The following is a 15,037-nucleotide window of genomic DNA, read 5'->3' as shown; positions in this document are numbered from 1 at the left end:
TACTTTCTCTTTTTTTGCTAAGATGATCTCTCTTTTGTTTGAATTTTATTGAAGTCTTTCTCTGTTGCTGTTGGGTAAAGATGTAAAGTAGTATATGCTTTGTAAAAAATGCCAGACCTCGTGTATCACCACAGACCACATAAATTGATGTATTTATTTAATAGTACAATCCATTAACATCAGATACAAGTAATTTATCTAATTCATCTGAGGGGGAAGTTTCAAAAATAACAAACTCCTCCTTCAGGCAGCATCCTTTCTTTGCCAAAAAGTCAGCACACTGGTTCACTTCTCTATATACATGAGTTACCCGAACCTATGTGACTCTTGCTATGAGGAATCTGCAATCAGAAAGTAATGAAGAAAATTTTATATTAGCACTGTCAACATTGTCAGCATTGTTTAACATCTCTACACTAACCTTGGCATCAAGCTCCACTTCCAAGCACCCAATTCCCAACTGAACAGCAAGCTTTAAACCATCCCTCAATGCCCATAACTCAGCCATTACACTTGTTGCATGCCCAATAGACCTCGAGAATTCCCTAATCCATCTCCCTTCACTATCTCTGATCAGCCCTCCACCACTTGCCTTGCCTGGGTTTCCTAGTGAAGCTCCATCCATGTTGAGCTTAAACCAACCCAGAAGAGGCTTAGACCATCTAACTGGAATAGCAATCTTAGGTGCTATTTGATTGGCCTTACTCACACAGTAATAACATTCCTTGGCTTGACTCAGACACACCTTCTCAAGTCTTGGGTTTGGGACAGAGTTTTCAAACACAACATGGTTTCTATTTTTCCACAAAAGCCAAATAGTAAAAAGAAATAACGTGCACCAAGGAGTAGTGCCTTTATGTTTCACTTCACTTAAACAATTGGTCTTTAACCAAATCTCAAGACCCTCAGTAAAAGAACTTACATGAGCAGGAGGTACCTCTAGTTTCTTCCACAAATCACAAGCATACACACAATCACAAAGGAGATGGAGGATGGACTCATCCTGCTCTCTACATATCGGGCACAATCTAACACAATTGATGCCCCTGTCCGCTAGTACTTCCTTCACCGGTATGCTACCATGTAAACATAGCCAAATAAAATTTATAATTCTAGGCAAAATATCCAACTTCCATATCCATTGCCCACTGAATTGCGTAGCATTCTCCCCACCTTGAATTGCAAGTCTATAAGCTGAATTTGTATTGAATTCTCCATTTTTGGAGAACTTCCACATCACCGTGTCCCTCCCACTCCCATACATTTGGATTGGAATAGCCTTAATTTTCTCTTTAATGGATTGGGGTAAGTCGAAAGAAATTAGATCCCATTTCCATTCTTGATAGCAACATAGGTCTAAGACCTTTAGATTTTGCTCTTCCTGCCTAAGAGGACCTTCAATCATTGCTCGTAAAGAGTCACCATTAACCCAATTATCCATCCACACATTCACCCCAACACCATTACCAATCCCCCAAACTATACCTTTTTTAAAGACAGGGAAACCTAAGCTGATGGCTTTCCAATTAGGGGATGATGGAAGTTTTTCAGGATCTCTCAACCTTATTCTTGAGTTAGCGCAATATTTTTTCAACATAACCTTCGCCCACAAAGCATCTTGCTCATGATACATCCTCCAATTCAACTTGGATAACAAGGCTATGTTTTTAGCTCTAGCTTCTTGAATTCCCAAACCCCCCTTCATCTTTGGATTTCACTATTTTACTCCAACCCACCATGTGCATCTTCCTTCATTCATTCGTGGACCCCCATAAAAAATCTCGATTGATTTTGTCCAATTTTTCACAAACATGCACATGTAACACAACCCCTTGCATTACATGATTTGGAATGGCGGACATAACTGACTTAATAAGCACAACCCACCCCACAAAGGAGAGGTACTTTGCCTTCCATCCCGCAAGCTTATTCATAACCCTCTCCACAATGAAGTTATAAGGATTTCTAGGGACCCCTCGATGCTTAAGAGGAAAACCAAGATATTTCCCTATATTATTGGTCTCCCTGATGCCTAACCTTTCACTAATTTCCGCCTTCACCTCATTTCTCACATTAGGAGAAAAATAAATTCTGGACTTATCAAGACTGATTTTTTGGCCAAATTCTCTACAAAATTTTCCAAGCACATCTAAAATTGCTTCACATCCACGCTCATCAGCTTTGCTGAAAAGGATTATGTCGACTGCAAAAAGGAGATGGGAAAAGCCCAGATTATCCTTAGAAGCCTTTAGAGGTACCCAATCTCCATTCACACATTTTTGCTCAATAAGGTGCCCTAAATACTCCATACAAAGAATAAAAATGTATGGGGATAAAGGGTCTCCTTGTCTTATGCCCCTAGATGGCTCAAAACGCTCTAAAGCACCTCCATTAACCAAAATAGAGGTATTTACGGACGTAATACAGCTCATAATGATCTTAGTGATTTTAAGGGGAAAATGGAAAGCTTGGAGCACTCTATAGATAAAACTCCACTCTAATCGATCATATGCCTTTTCCAGATCTAATTTTACAGCCATAAAGCCCATTTTTCCTTTCTTTTTGTCCAAGGCATGAAACAATTCTTGGGCAATCAGAACATTATTTATGCCTCTTTTGCTAGGAACAAATGCAGTCTGCACAAGTGATATCAATTTGTTAAGCAGTAGCCTAATCCGAGCCACCAAGATCTTAGTCACAATCTTATACATCGAGTTACATAAGCTAATGGGTCTATAGTTACTCAAGGCTTCTAGGTTTTGACATTTGGGGATCAAAGAAATCAAGGTTTCATTGAGGTAACTCAGTACATAGCCCTTATCAAAAATCCCTTTTACCTCATTGCATATAGAATTTTTAACCACCAACCAGAAACATTGGTAGAAGCCTGCATGCAACCCGTCCGGTCCTGGTGCCTTAAAAGGCTTAAGAGCCCATAAACCAGCTCTAATCTCCTCCTCAATCACACCACCATCAATTCTAGCTCTATCCTCCTCCTCCAGAAAACAACAAGAGAATTCTGAGACATCTGAGGTCATGGAAGACACATTCAGCTCAGTCATATATAATTTCTTATAACTATTTCTGATGTAGTCTTTTATTTCAACCTCCTCAATCAACCAATTGCCCTCCGTATCTTTAAGCACCTAATTTTATTCCTATGTCTCCTAACAATCGTAGAGACATGAAAGAAGGACGTGTTATGGTCCCCAAAGGTGGCAGTATTTAATCTAGACTTAAGGGCCCAATACTCCTCTTCCTACAAAAGGACTAGAGAGTAATCTGAAATCAACTGCTGCTCCAACTCCAAAAGGAATTCATTAGGATTATTGGCTAGAGCTTTTTATGCCCCATGAAGCCTAGCTAATATTCTTCTCTTTTTAGCAAACAGATTCCCGAACACCTCAATATTCCATTTTTTTGCTCTACTAACAAACTCCAAAATAGCTTCCTGTAGAACTCTATCAGTCCAAGCTTGCTGGACAACCCTCGGAAAATTTTGATGGAATAACCACATGGTTTGGAAGCGAAAGGGCTTATTCTGTTGATTCACACTAACTCTACACAGCTCAAACAAGACTGGACAGTGATCAGAGAAGGTCCTAGGGAGGTGAGTCACCAAGGCTTCTGGATAAAGAATGCACCACACAGGATTAGCAAAACACTTGTCTAACCTTTCTAAAATCAGACTTGAGATAGGCCTGCGGTTTGTCCATGTGAACTTAGGACCTGCAAAACCCAAATCCACCATATTACATTCATCTAAACAGTTCTTGAATTCTAAAGCTCTGTTCAAATTAACATGATTGCCACCAAATTTATCATCATCACAAAGAACCTCATTAAAGTCCCCTAGCATCAACCAAGGCAAATTGTGGAGATGGGCCATAGTTTTTAAATTTTCCCATAAAATTCTTCTTTCAGCCAACCTAGGACTAGCATAAATAGCAGATAAAAGCCAGGTAAGGTTGGAAGAACGCACCTTAACAGTAGCGTGAATTTCCTGCTCAGTGGACGATAGAGGAAGAATCTCCACCTCCTCTGATTTCCAGAGAATCCACAAATCCCCAGCATAGCCACTTGTGTCCGTAGTAATAGACCCATCAAAAGGCAGCCCTTCAATAATCTTTGCTGCCCTGTCTCCTCCCACTCTAGTTTCTGTCACCACAAATATAGCTGGCCTATGATTTATTGCCATTTCAAAAATCCTCCTCTTGGAATCCTGATTCAAAGCACCTCTGCAATTCTAGAGTAACACATTCATTTTGATAAATTGGCCCAACGACACCTCAATCTCTGGTGGATTAGTATTCATTGCCGCTTCTTCCACCATACTCCACCCCATCCTCCTCAAAAGATCCTTGAATGCCCCCCATTTCGGCTTCCAAATTATCATGTGCTTCAGAATGCCCCAGATATCCTCTCTGCAATTCAGAATTACATCGCATTTCTTCACTGGAGCCATAATTTGGATCAATTTCAGAGTTGGGTGATTTCCCAAGTGTGCCGTGGCCATCCCTTTGAAATCCACCAGTCTCCTCTCTTGAATGATCCACCCGGATTCATCCCAATGAGGCACAAAGGATGGCCTCCTTTGCTTGCTCAGCTCCTCCGCCACTTCCCACAAGACCTCTGGAATATTCGTGAGGAACTTCCACCACAGATTGGGCGTGAGAAACCATGCATTGTGCTCTAATGGAAGACTCCCCAATCTGATGCTTTCCGGTGTTATGGGAAAGAGATGCTTCCAAGCCTATCTCAGCTCTTCTTCGAACCACCCTTGAGTCTCTGTCGGCGCCGTTCTTATTTGAGAGATTATCTCATTCGGAATAGCCACCACTCGGTTCTTGTACCAAATGGCCCATCCGGATCGTGGCAGAAGGGTTAACCCTATCAAAATCCTCTCCATTCTTAGGTTGATTATCACTCCCTAAACCTCTTGTTGACAAAAGCAAGTTGCTTTTACCTTAGGTGTAATGGGATAACCGTTTTTGGCTCTTTGAATTTTTTGGACTCTTTGAACTCTTAATCCCCAAACTTTCACTTCCTTTGCCCTTATTTTTTGCTAAAGCTTTCCTTTTGTTTCTTGAAGTTTGTTTCATATCCTGCTGACACTCAGCATATGGATTCTCAATACTCTCCTCCATCACACAATCTTTCCTCATCTCAAGGTTAATCTCTGATTTTTGGGCTACCACAGCATGTGAGGTCTCATCCGTAGGGTCTGTTAAGCCATTTCGCAAGTCTTGAGCTGCCATAACACGTGAAGTCCCTTCTCTAGAGTCTGCCGAATCTCTTTGATTGGACTTGCCAAGATCATCACCTACTTCCACATGTGCAGAAGCTTGGGAAAGGTCCGGATTGCCCCTGGCTTTAACTTGAGTTGGGTTAACAGACTTGGTAGGCCCACTAGCTTTTCCAATCCTACCCGAACCTCTTTTCCTCGTGACTACCATCCAAGCCCCATAGTTGGATTCAGGTTGGACTTCCTCACTAATCTCGTTGGATTTCAATGAGACTTGAGCTTCATCTTCTCCACTTGGCTTCCTCACTTTCAGCCCACAATTATCCTGCTTATGTCCAAGCTTACCACAACAGAAGCAAAGAAAAGAAATGCCTTCATATAAAACTTTTTGAACTAACCTTCCCACCCGAATAGAATTGATCAAGGGTTTATCCAAATCTAACTGAACACATAATCTTGCATAACCTCCTCTGGTCTCGAGGTCGTATAAGAGTCAATACGTAAGACAGGTCCAATGACACTTCCAATTTCCTTCAACACAGACGCATCATAGAACTCAATTGGCAATTCAGACAATCTAACCCAAACTACCACTGACGTGAGCTTAGCCTCAGAAGCTGTCAAATAAGGTTCCCAAGGCTTGATTGCAAGAAAATGCTCCCCTATAAACCAAGGACCTCCCTGAAGAACTTTATCAAAGTCATCACTACAACTTAAACGAATTAGGAAGAAACCTTTGCCCAAGGTAACGCAATCCATCTTTCCCGTTGGTTTCCATAAAGCATTGAGCTTGAAAGTGAGGTAGTGGAATCCAATAGATCTACCATACACTTTCACTATCAAGGCTTTCGACCAGGTGCTCTGATATAGGGCTGTCCAACGGGTTCAGGACCCGTTCAAACCGCCCGAATCCGACCGACCCGAAGCCCAACGGGTCGGCCTGAAGCCCTTGGCAGTTCGGGTTCGGTTCCTTCTCTCAGGAAACCCGAATATTCGGTTCGGGTTGCGGGTTAAGGGTTTAAAAACCCGTACAAACCGACCCGACCGAAGTTTTAAAAGAAAAAAAAAAAATCTGATCCAGGGGCAGATCACGTGAACTGAAGACTGAAGAGGAGTGGAGTCAGTGGACTGCTAATTGACAAGACTGAGCACTGTTGTTTCTGCCTCATTGAGAACCACACGGCTCCTGTACACCACAAATTTCTTTCCACTCAAAAAGTAAACATCAAATCACCATACAGCTGCCCAAAGTCTTCAGAACGGCTAATTGCTAAAAAATTCAAACTAAACTCTAAAAAATTCAAACTAAGTCTCAAAAGCCTAAAATTGGAACTAAAACTCTAAAAATCTAACCTTTCCCTTCATTCTTCAGTCCGGCCTTCTCTCTCTCTCTCTCTGTAAGTCTCAAAAGCCTAAAACTAAAAGCCTAAAACTGGAACTAAAAATCTAAAAGCCTAAACTTCCAAAAGCCTAAACTTTCCCTTCATTCTTCACTTCAAGTCCGGCCTTCTCTCTCTCACTCTCCAAGTATCTTCGGCCTCACTAACTCTCTTCCGTCTTCACTTTCCTCTAATTCTCTTCAGGCTTCACTCTCTCTCTCTCTCTCTATCTCTCTCTACCAGCCGGTCCAGCCCCAAATGGCTAGTCGGCTACCCTTCAAATCAAACTCAGATTTGATCTTTCCCATGCCTCTGTTCATGAATCATAGTTTAGGGTTTCAAGAGTCAACTTGGCTACACTTCTCAAAATCAAAATCAAAATCAGATTTTCCCTCATATCTCTCTCTTATAAATTGGACTTTTCCCGAGTGTTCTACGTTCTCTCTGCTCTCTAGTCTCTCTAGTCTCTAGTGATTTCAAAATCTCTTATTTTTATTTTGAAACAAACAAATCCCTTTACTCCTTAACACTCAGCCTCTCAGACTCGGCTTCCTAGTCTCAGATCAGGTAAAGTTTCTTCCTTCCTATTTCATCCCTCTTTTTCTGTATTTTGTGTTTGTGATTCGGCAAATAAAGAGGAAAGCTTGATGATTTTCAGTCCTTTGTATGGTATAATCCGTTCTTCATTGATGCTAGAAATTGCTAAGCTTTATTTTATTTTATTTGTTAATGTTGTGATCTGCTACTTAATTGCATTGAAACTCTTGTTTGCAATTAGATTGTTAAATGCATTATAAGGAATCTAATTTTCATTTCACCTTGTACAAATATGTGTTCTTTAATGTTGTGATCTGCTACTGAGTGTTATTTTCATTCGGCAAATATGTGTTATTTCCTCTTTTTTTGCCCAATCTGGGTTTATCATTTTGTTAGTGCTCTGTGTGTGATTTGTTAGTGCTCCCTGGTTTTATCATTTTCTTGCATTGACTCATTATGGTAGTGCTCTGAGTGTGATTTGTATCTGCCCTATTTTATTCCTTGTTTTGTTTGTTTTTTTTTTAGTGATCAATATACTTGTATCTTCACTGTAAAAAAAGAATATGAACCCCTATTTTAACAAGATGAAATCCAAACACATTTTTATTTTCTTATCTGCCTGTTTTATTCTTTGTTTTGTTTCGTTTTCTATGATCAATGTACTTGCATCTTCACTGTATAAAAAAGAAGAAGATGAGCCTCTATTTTAAAAAGATGAAATCCACATTCTTATTTTCTTATGTGATTGTATTTTATTACTCGTTTGATTCATTTTGCTTTCTTAACTTAAAATTTTGAAATGTTAATTTTATACAGGAGTTGAAATCCTAGGCTTTTTGCTTCCTTTTCAAGGTTAAATCCTTGATAGCTGAGAGTTCTTTGAGGTATCCTTTCTTTCTCTTTTAACTTCTTGTTATTGTTTGTGTGTTACTTTTATGGTTGTTTGCTAATCTATAAATTTGATGTTTATAGGTTATGGAACACTCAAGTGATGCATCCCCTTCCCAAGCAACACCTACTGCCACAACTGAACCTGTTGCCCAAGCTGCCCAAGCTGTACCTACTGCCCATGCTGAGGTTCCCCCACTTCCACCTAAAGGTAAAGGCAATGTCTGTACTAATAGGAAAAAGTCTATTGCCTGGAACCATTTTGAAAAAGTAGATATTGGTGATGGTCATTTTAAGGCTGCTTGTAATTACTGTCAAAAAACTTATCTAGCTGATAGTAAGGGGCATGGTACTGCTAACTTGTTGAATCATACACCAATCTGTGTTAAAAACCCTAATAGAAAGATACTTAGTGGGCAACAAACCTTAATGTTTGAACCTAAAATGGATGGGGAGGAAGGGTTTCAGCTTGTACCGACAGCCTTTACTGTTGAGGCTTCTAGAAAGGCACTTGCTGAAATGGTTATAATAGATGAGTTGCCTTTTAGGTTTGTTGAAGGGTATGGGTTTCAAAGATATGCAACAACCTTACAACCTAAGTTGCGAATTAGGGATATCCCATCTCGTCAAACTATAGCTAGGGATGTGATTAGCATTTATGGTGTTGAGAGAGAGAAACTAAGGGGGGCTTTGAAGGGTCGTAGGGTGTGTCTTACTACGGACACATGGACGAGTATTCAAAATCTGTGTTATATGTCCCTTACTGGTCATTTTATTGATGATGATTGGAAGTTACATAAGAGAATTTTGAATTTTTGTCAAGTTGAAGACCACAAGGGAGAGACCATAGGTAGGAAGATTGAGTTGTGTTTGCATGAGTGGGGTATTAATGGCATATTCACTTTAACAGTGGACAATGCTAGCTCAAATGGTGCCACTATTAAGTTTTTGGAGAATGTAACTAAAGATTGGGAGGGAACTGTTTTAGAACATGAGTTCTTACACATGAGGTGTTGTGCACATATCCTAAATTTGATTGTGGGGGATGGTATGAGAGAAATTGATGCGTCCATTGCAAAGGTGCGTGAAGCTGTGAGGTATGTGAAGTCCTCACCAAATAGGAATCAAACTTTTGTGGGTTTTGTGGAGAGATTAGGTATTGAGTCTAAGTCTCTTCTTTGTCTAGATGTACCAACTAGGTGGAACTCTACCTACCTCATGTTAGAAACCGCACAAAAATTTGAAAAAGTGTTCATACGTATGGACTTTGAGGATGATAGTTATTATTCATACTTTATGAACAAGGAGAATAGTGGTGGTATGGGATCTCCTAGTAGTATTGATTTTCAAAATTGTAGGATATTTGTGGGGTTTTTGAAGCTTTTTTACAATGCCACAAAAAAGTTTTCAGGTTCTTTGTATGTTACTGCCAACACCTTTTTTGATGAGATGTTTGTCATTCAAGAGAATATTTCCAATTTAAGTAAATCACAAAACCACCTCTTGAAAAACATGGCAACTAAAATGGAATCTAAGTTTGATAAGTATTGGGGGAAAGGGGATAAAATGAATCATCTCTTGTATGTGGCTGTGATTCTTGATCCAAGAAAGAAGTTGAGGTTTTTGAAGTTCTGTTTTTCTGAAATTTATGGAAATGAAGTGGCTGATGTGATGGTTGAATTGGTGAGGGGTGCCTTGGTCAAGTTGTATGATTTTTATTCTCGAGTTGATTCATCAAATGTACAAGTAGCAAGTGAGAGGGAGAGGACACACATAGAAGGTGAGTCAATAGGTTGTAGTGATCCATATGTGATGGTTAATTCTAGGTTTGAACGGTTTTTGGAGGCTGAGCAGTCCATAGGGTGTAGCAATGAGATTGACAAATATTTGGCTGAAAATTGTGAAAGTAGAAGAGGGGATGTGAAATTTGAGATATTAGGGTGGTGGAAGGCCAATTCAGATAGATATCAAGTGCTGTCCAAATTGGCTAGGGATGTGCTGGCTGTACCTGTTTCTACTGTTGCATCTGAGTCGGCGTTTAGTACCGGAGGACGCATACTTGATCCATTTCGGAGTTCACTCTCCCCACTTATGGTTCAAAATCTGGTTTGTGCACAAGACTGGCTTCAAGCCTTGGTTCCAATTTCTTTTCGCAAATCAAAAGATGAGGTAGAGGTCTTGGAAGATGAATTTCATGATTTAGGTAATATGTTAACTTCCAAACTTTGTCTATTAAGTGCTATTAAATGTGTCTAATGCAAATGAAATTTAATCTAATAGTCTTCATTTCTTTCTCTTTTCTAGTTATACGTCAAGCAGCAAGAGGTGGTGGAAGTTCAAGCTCAAGCAAAGGTATCTCAATTAACATTGATGACTAATCAAAAACTGGGTAAGTTTCTGCCCTTATGTTATTTCTATTGAGTTTGGTTCTGCTTTCTCTATTGTTTTTTGTTATAACTATTCTGTATTTGTTGGTCTTGTCCTTATACTTTTTATTGATAAATATCTTTTTGCCCATTTTCTTGTAGGAGGAAGGACACACATTTTGTATAGGAGGCAGCTTTTTGGATGCAATTTGGAAGTTTTTTTGGACAGTGCTTTTCTAACTGATAATTGATAAATTAACTCTTGCTTATAGGAAAGAAAACTTATTAAGTTTAATAGGCTTTCTTTTCTATAAGTCATGGACTAAACTCTATATAGTAGTTGCTCTTTAAATGTTTTAGAAAAGCTATTTTTTGGAAGTTTGTAACTAATTATAACTAGCTACTGCTTTACACACTTTCTGCCTTCTTTAACTCTATGGAAATATTGCAAGAGATGCTCTTATTATCTTTTGTTACCACACTTGTGATGTGGTTGTGATTGAATTATTTGTTAAAATTTGTTTGCTGGTTTGCTGGTTTGTTGCCATACTTGTGGTGTGGCTGTGATTGAATTATTTGTCAGAATTTGTTTGTTGGCTTGTGTTAGTTGTGTTACATAACTTACATGTATGAGTGGTTGGCACAACTTGGTAGGTTTAATAGGCTGCCCAGGTTTACATGCAAGTTATGTATTGTGAAGTTTTAACAGGGGGTTTGCATGTTGAAAAATTTTCAATGTATAGTGTTATGTATAGTGTTATAGGCATTTTGAAAAATTTTGTATAGTGTTATGTATAGGGGGTTTACATGCAAGTTATGTATAGTGTTATAGGCATTTTGAAAAATTTTCTTTGTATTGTGAAGTTTTAACAGGGGGTTTACATGTTAATGCCTATAAAATTTTGGGCCTCCTCTTGTGTTTTTGCTGCCCAGGTTCTATAGTGTTATAGGCATTTTGAAAAATTTTCTTTGTATTGTGAAGTTTTAACAGGGGGTTTACATGTTAATGCCTATAAAATTTTGGGCATCCTCTTGTGCTTTTGCTGCCCAGGTCCTATAATGTTATAGGCATTTTGATAAATTTTTTTTGTATTGTGAAGTTTTAACAGGTGGTTAGAAAGCAATATCATGTGTTTTTTATGTGTTTGCAAATTGCAATTACCCAGGTTGTGTTGTTATATATTTACTGTATTTTTTTGTCATTAGATGTGAGCTAGAAAATTAAATTTGGACTGAAGGGCTGGAGGCCCAAAGGTTTCAAAGTTGTGTAATGGGCCAATTTGAAATAAAGGAGGTGAAAAAAGGCCCATTTGATTTATATATATGATTTAATGATATTAAAAGTAGTAAGCCCATTAATTTTGGGCCCAAAAGGCCTGTCAAAAGTTGAATTAAAAAAAAATTATGCAAATTCACAATTTTAGCCCAATTTCGGCCCAAACCCGCCTAACCGACCAAACCGACCCGTTCAACTGTTGACCTGAACCGTCGGATCTGACCCATTATTGGGTCGGTTTCGGGTCAAATTTTTTGTAACCCGATCCAGTCGGGTCGAGTTCGAGTCAGGCCCAAACCCGAGCCGACCCGACCCGTGGACAGCCCTACTCTGATACAAGCTTTAGTTTCCTTGGAAAGCTTCACCTCATCCATACCTTCTATTAAAGGCTCCATCTCAGCTTCTAACTCATAATTTTCCTCCCAATCTTTGCTAAACTTAAAAGCCTGCTCATACGCTCCAGGGATATCTCCCACAAGACTATCCTTGTAGCTCACTAATTTCCTAGGTGGCAAGAAGCTTCTTGCACCATTGCTTTCTTTGAATTTCTTGACGCTACGATGCAACTCGTCTTCTTCTTCACTTGTACGCTGGGCTGGTGTTGAGAACTCAACTTCCATTCTTTCCTAGTTACTAGTAAAAAATACGATGTATTTATTAATAATTATATTTATTTTTTATCTTTGTTGATATTATATTAGTGTATTACAGTACCACCACTGCTACTACAGTGCTACAACTTTAAGCTTTTTAAGCTCTCCTGTTTTAATAATATTTTAATGTTAGATTTAAATTTGATAGTGGGTTTTATTTATACAAAAAAATTGATAGTGGTAGTTTGCTAGTTGGTTACTACAACAGTGGTGTTATACTCGTTATATCATCTACTATAATATGGTTATATACTTATTTGTTTGTTTATTTATTAAGTTTGCTTAAGATTTAATATTTTCTATTTGTCTTATGAAAATTATGATATGAAAAATATATTTGAAAGATAAATCTTATATTTATTTAGAGACTATTTTAGTTCATTTTTCTATTTTTACTAATTTAATGTATTTATTTATATTTAAAATAATTATTAAATTAATTATAACATCATCACGGTTCGACCTCAGTCTGACCTTAAAAACCTTGAACCTCTCCCTTTTATGGTTAAGTGAACGGTCCAGGTTTCAAAACCATACTTAACAAATAAAAAGGAGGGAAGTCAGAAGAACCAGAGATGCATGATGATGGAAAAGAAGCAATCTTGGTCAAGGGTGATTCTTACATGTGCCGAGAGCAATGCTCCCTCCTCTCATATGAGAGGTGGGCCCCACAAATGAGTTCCATTATGGGGTCTACCCCTCATGTGAGAGGAGAGAGCATTGCTCCCAGAGTACTTAAGTTTTCTCCCTTGGTCAAAGCATGAGCACACGTATGACTTAGAGTCAGACCAGTCAAAAGGGGCAATCTTGGTCAAAACATATGGCTCTCCATGGAGTAATAGGTGCACACGATGGTTTGCCTATACCATATATAGGAATGGACATTGATAAAAGCCTTCTAGAATGGCTGTTGAGAAAAGCTGCACTTTGTTTAGCGTGTAACCTCAATAAATGGCCATAGCGTCCCTATGGCTATACAGTAGTATTCTAAAAACTCCTTGTGAGCAGAGCAGAGAAGGCAAAATGGCTAGGAAGATAGCATGGTTCCACATTCAAGCTATGCGGAGTTGGTTTAGATATAGTTCCTTTAAAATGAGTAAGAAAGATGAGGAAAGAGAGAAAAGAGAGAGAGCGTTTTTGAGAATGGAAGCAAATTACTGGAGAAGCTAATTGTCTCTTGCAATGGCAAGTCTATTCCCATCCGTAGCTTCTCTGCTCAAGAGCTCCAACAACCCACCAACGACTATAACAAACGTTATGGAATGCGTTGGTACGAAGGTTCTCTTGAAGGGCGAATGGTTTTCGTTAAGAGATTTCCTGAAAATGAATCATTTGCAGAATTTGTCATCAATGATTTAGTGATTTCTGCACAGATGAGCGCTCACAGTAATGTATTAAAGCCCATAGGGTGCTCTCTTGAGACTACATCTCCCATTTTAGTGTTTGAATTTGCTGCCAATGGTTTCCTTGCAGATCAAATTTTTGTCTACCATATTACTCAACTACAAAATCAGCCGATGGTGTGGGAGAGAAGGTTAAAGATTGCAAGGCAGATTGCTCATGCAATTTCCTATCTCCATGCTACCTTCTCTAGACCTGTCATCCACATGTACATAGATATAAAAAATATCTTATTAGATGAACATGATGTTCCCAAATTGTCCAACTTCTATTTTTCCGTGTCAATCCCCAAGGGCGAAACTGATGTGGAAGGCTTTCAGAATCGACATCCAATGTTCAGAACTCCCGAGCTTGAAGCAACAGGAAAGGTAAATGAGAAAACTGATGTATATAAATTTGGTGTTGTTCTTCTAGAACTTTTAACTGGAGAGGATTCTGATAATATAACACGATTGGCAAATGATGAAGGTTCTAGCTTGGTAGCATACATGCATAACCGTGCTCAAGTTTGTTGCATTAACGAGATTGTGGATCCTGCAATCTTGGTTGGGGAAGGAGGTGCTAGTTTAGAGCAGCAGTTACAATCTGTTGTGGACCTTGCCTTGACATGTACAGAGGAAGATCCAGAGAGAAGGCCAACAATGGTTGATGTCACCAAAGAACTCAGGCGGATTGAGAGCTTGGTTACATGACTAGTTATTTCTTAATTGAATATTGATCCAATCCAACTATCAAATGTTAGATATGTATTTACCAAAAGGATTTGGTCTCCCTTGATGGCTATGCTATGCTTGGAATGGAAAATAATATTGGCTGTTGGCTTGAGGTCTTGAAATGGTGCATAAGAGATTTGAAGGGGAGAAGTTCATGTAAAATAGCCTTGTCTGCCAAGGCTTATTACATCTGGCTACATAGATGTGCAATAGTTCACAGGCACCGTTAAATTGAAGAAGCAATATGGCAGTATTTGAAGCTAAACACTATAGTTTTGGAAGAAAGTTAGGAAACTCAGTTTCAAATAGCTGGTTCTGTTTTAGTTTGTCTCATTCTTATGTGTCTTCAATTTAGCTGCTGGAGTGCAGATAGTCTGCTGTGAATTCTGCGTACTGATTCTTGATATGTTTCTTTCTTTAATAAATTTCTCAGAGACAAAAAATATCAGACATGTAGTTACAATTTGGCATGAATTAATAAATGTCAAATGAACTTGTTTTTGCCATCATTTTAAAAAGGAAAAGAAAATGGACCAAAACGTTAAATACCCCTAAATATATTGGTGGAAAAGATGCTTT

General features: G+C 38.7%; 2 protein-coding genes across 2 annotated transcripts; both read left to right on the top strand.

Annotated features, from left to right (window-relative positions):
- The first annotated feature begins 8,136 nt into the window (after positions 1-8,136).
- Positions 8,137-10,609, top strand: LOC115967168 (zinc finger BED domain-containing protein RICESLEEPER 2-like). Its single transcript, XM_031086236.1, has 3 exons — positions 8,137-10,252; positions 10,354-10,438; positions 10,578-10,609. The coding sequence occupies exons 1-2, from the start codon at positions 8,137-8,139 to the stop codon at positions 10,425-10,427; spliced, it is 2,190 nt and encodes a 729-aa protein (XP_030942096.1). The 3' UTR covers positions 10,428-10,438; positions 10,578-10,609.
- Positions 10,610-12,919: 2,310 nt separating this feature from the next.
- On the top strand, positions 12,920-14,437 carry LOC115967165 (non-functional pseudokinase ZED1-like). The gene is made up of 2 exons (XM_031086235.1): positions 12,920-13,075; positions 13,535-14,437. Exons 1-2 carry the CDS (start codon positions 12,920-12,922, stop codon positions 14,435-14,437), a joined length of 1,059 nt encoding a protein of 352 aa, XP_030942095.1.
- The last annotated feature ends 600 nt before the right edge of the window (positions 14,438-15,037 follow it).

This window comes from Quercus lobata, chromosome 11 (assembly GCF_001633185.2).
Source record: "Quercus lobata isolate SW786 chromosome 11, ValleyOak3.0 Primary Assembly, whole genome shotgun sequence".
In the NCBI taxonomy this organism is placed as follows: Eukaryota; Viridiplantae; Streptophyta; class Magnoliopsida; order Fagales; family Fagaceae; genus Quercus; species Quercus lobata.
The sequence above is the reverse complement of the archived record's forward strand: the minus strand, read 5'-3'. Positions and strand labels throughout refer to the sequence as shown.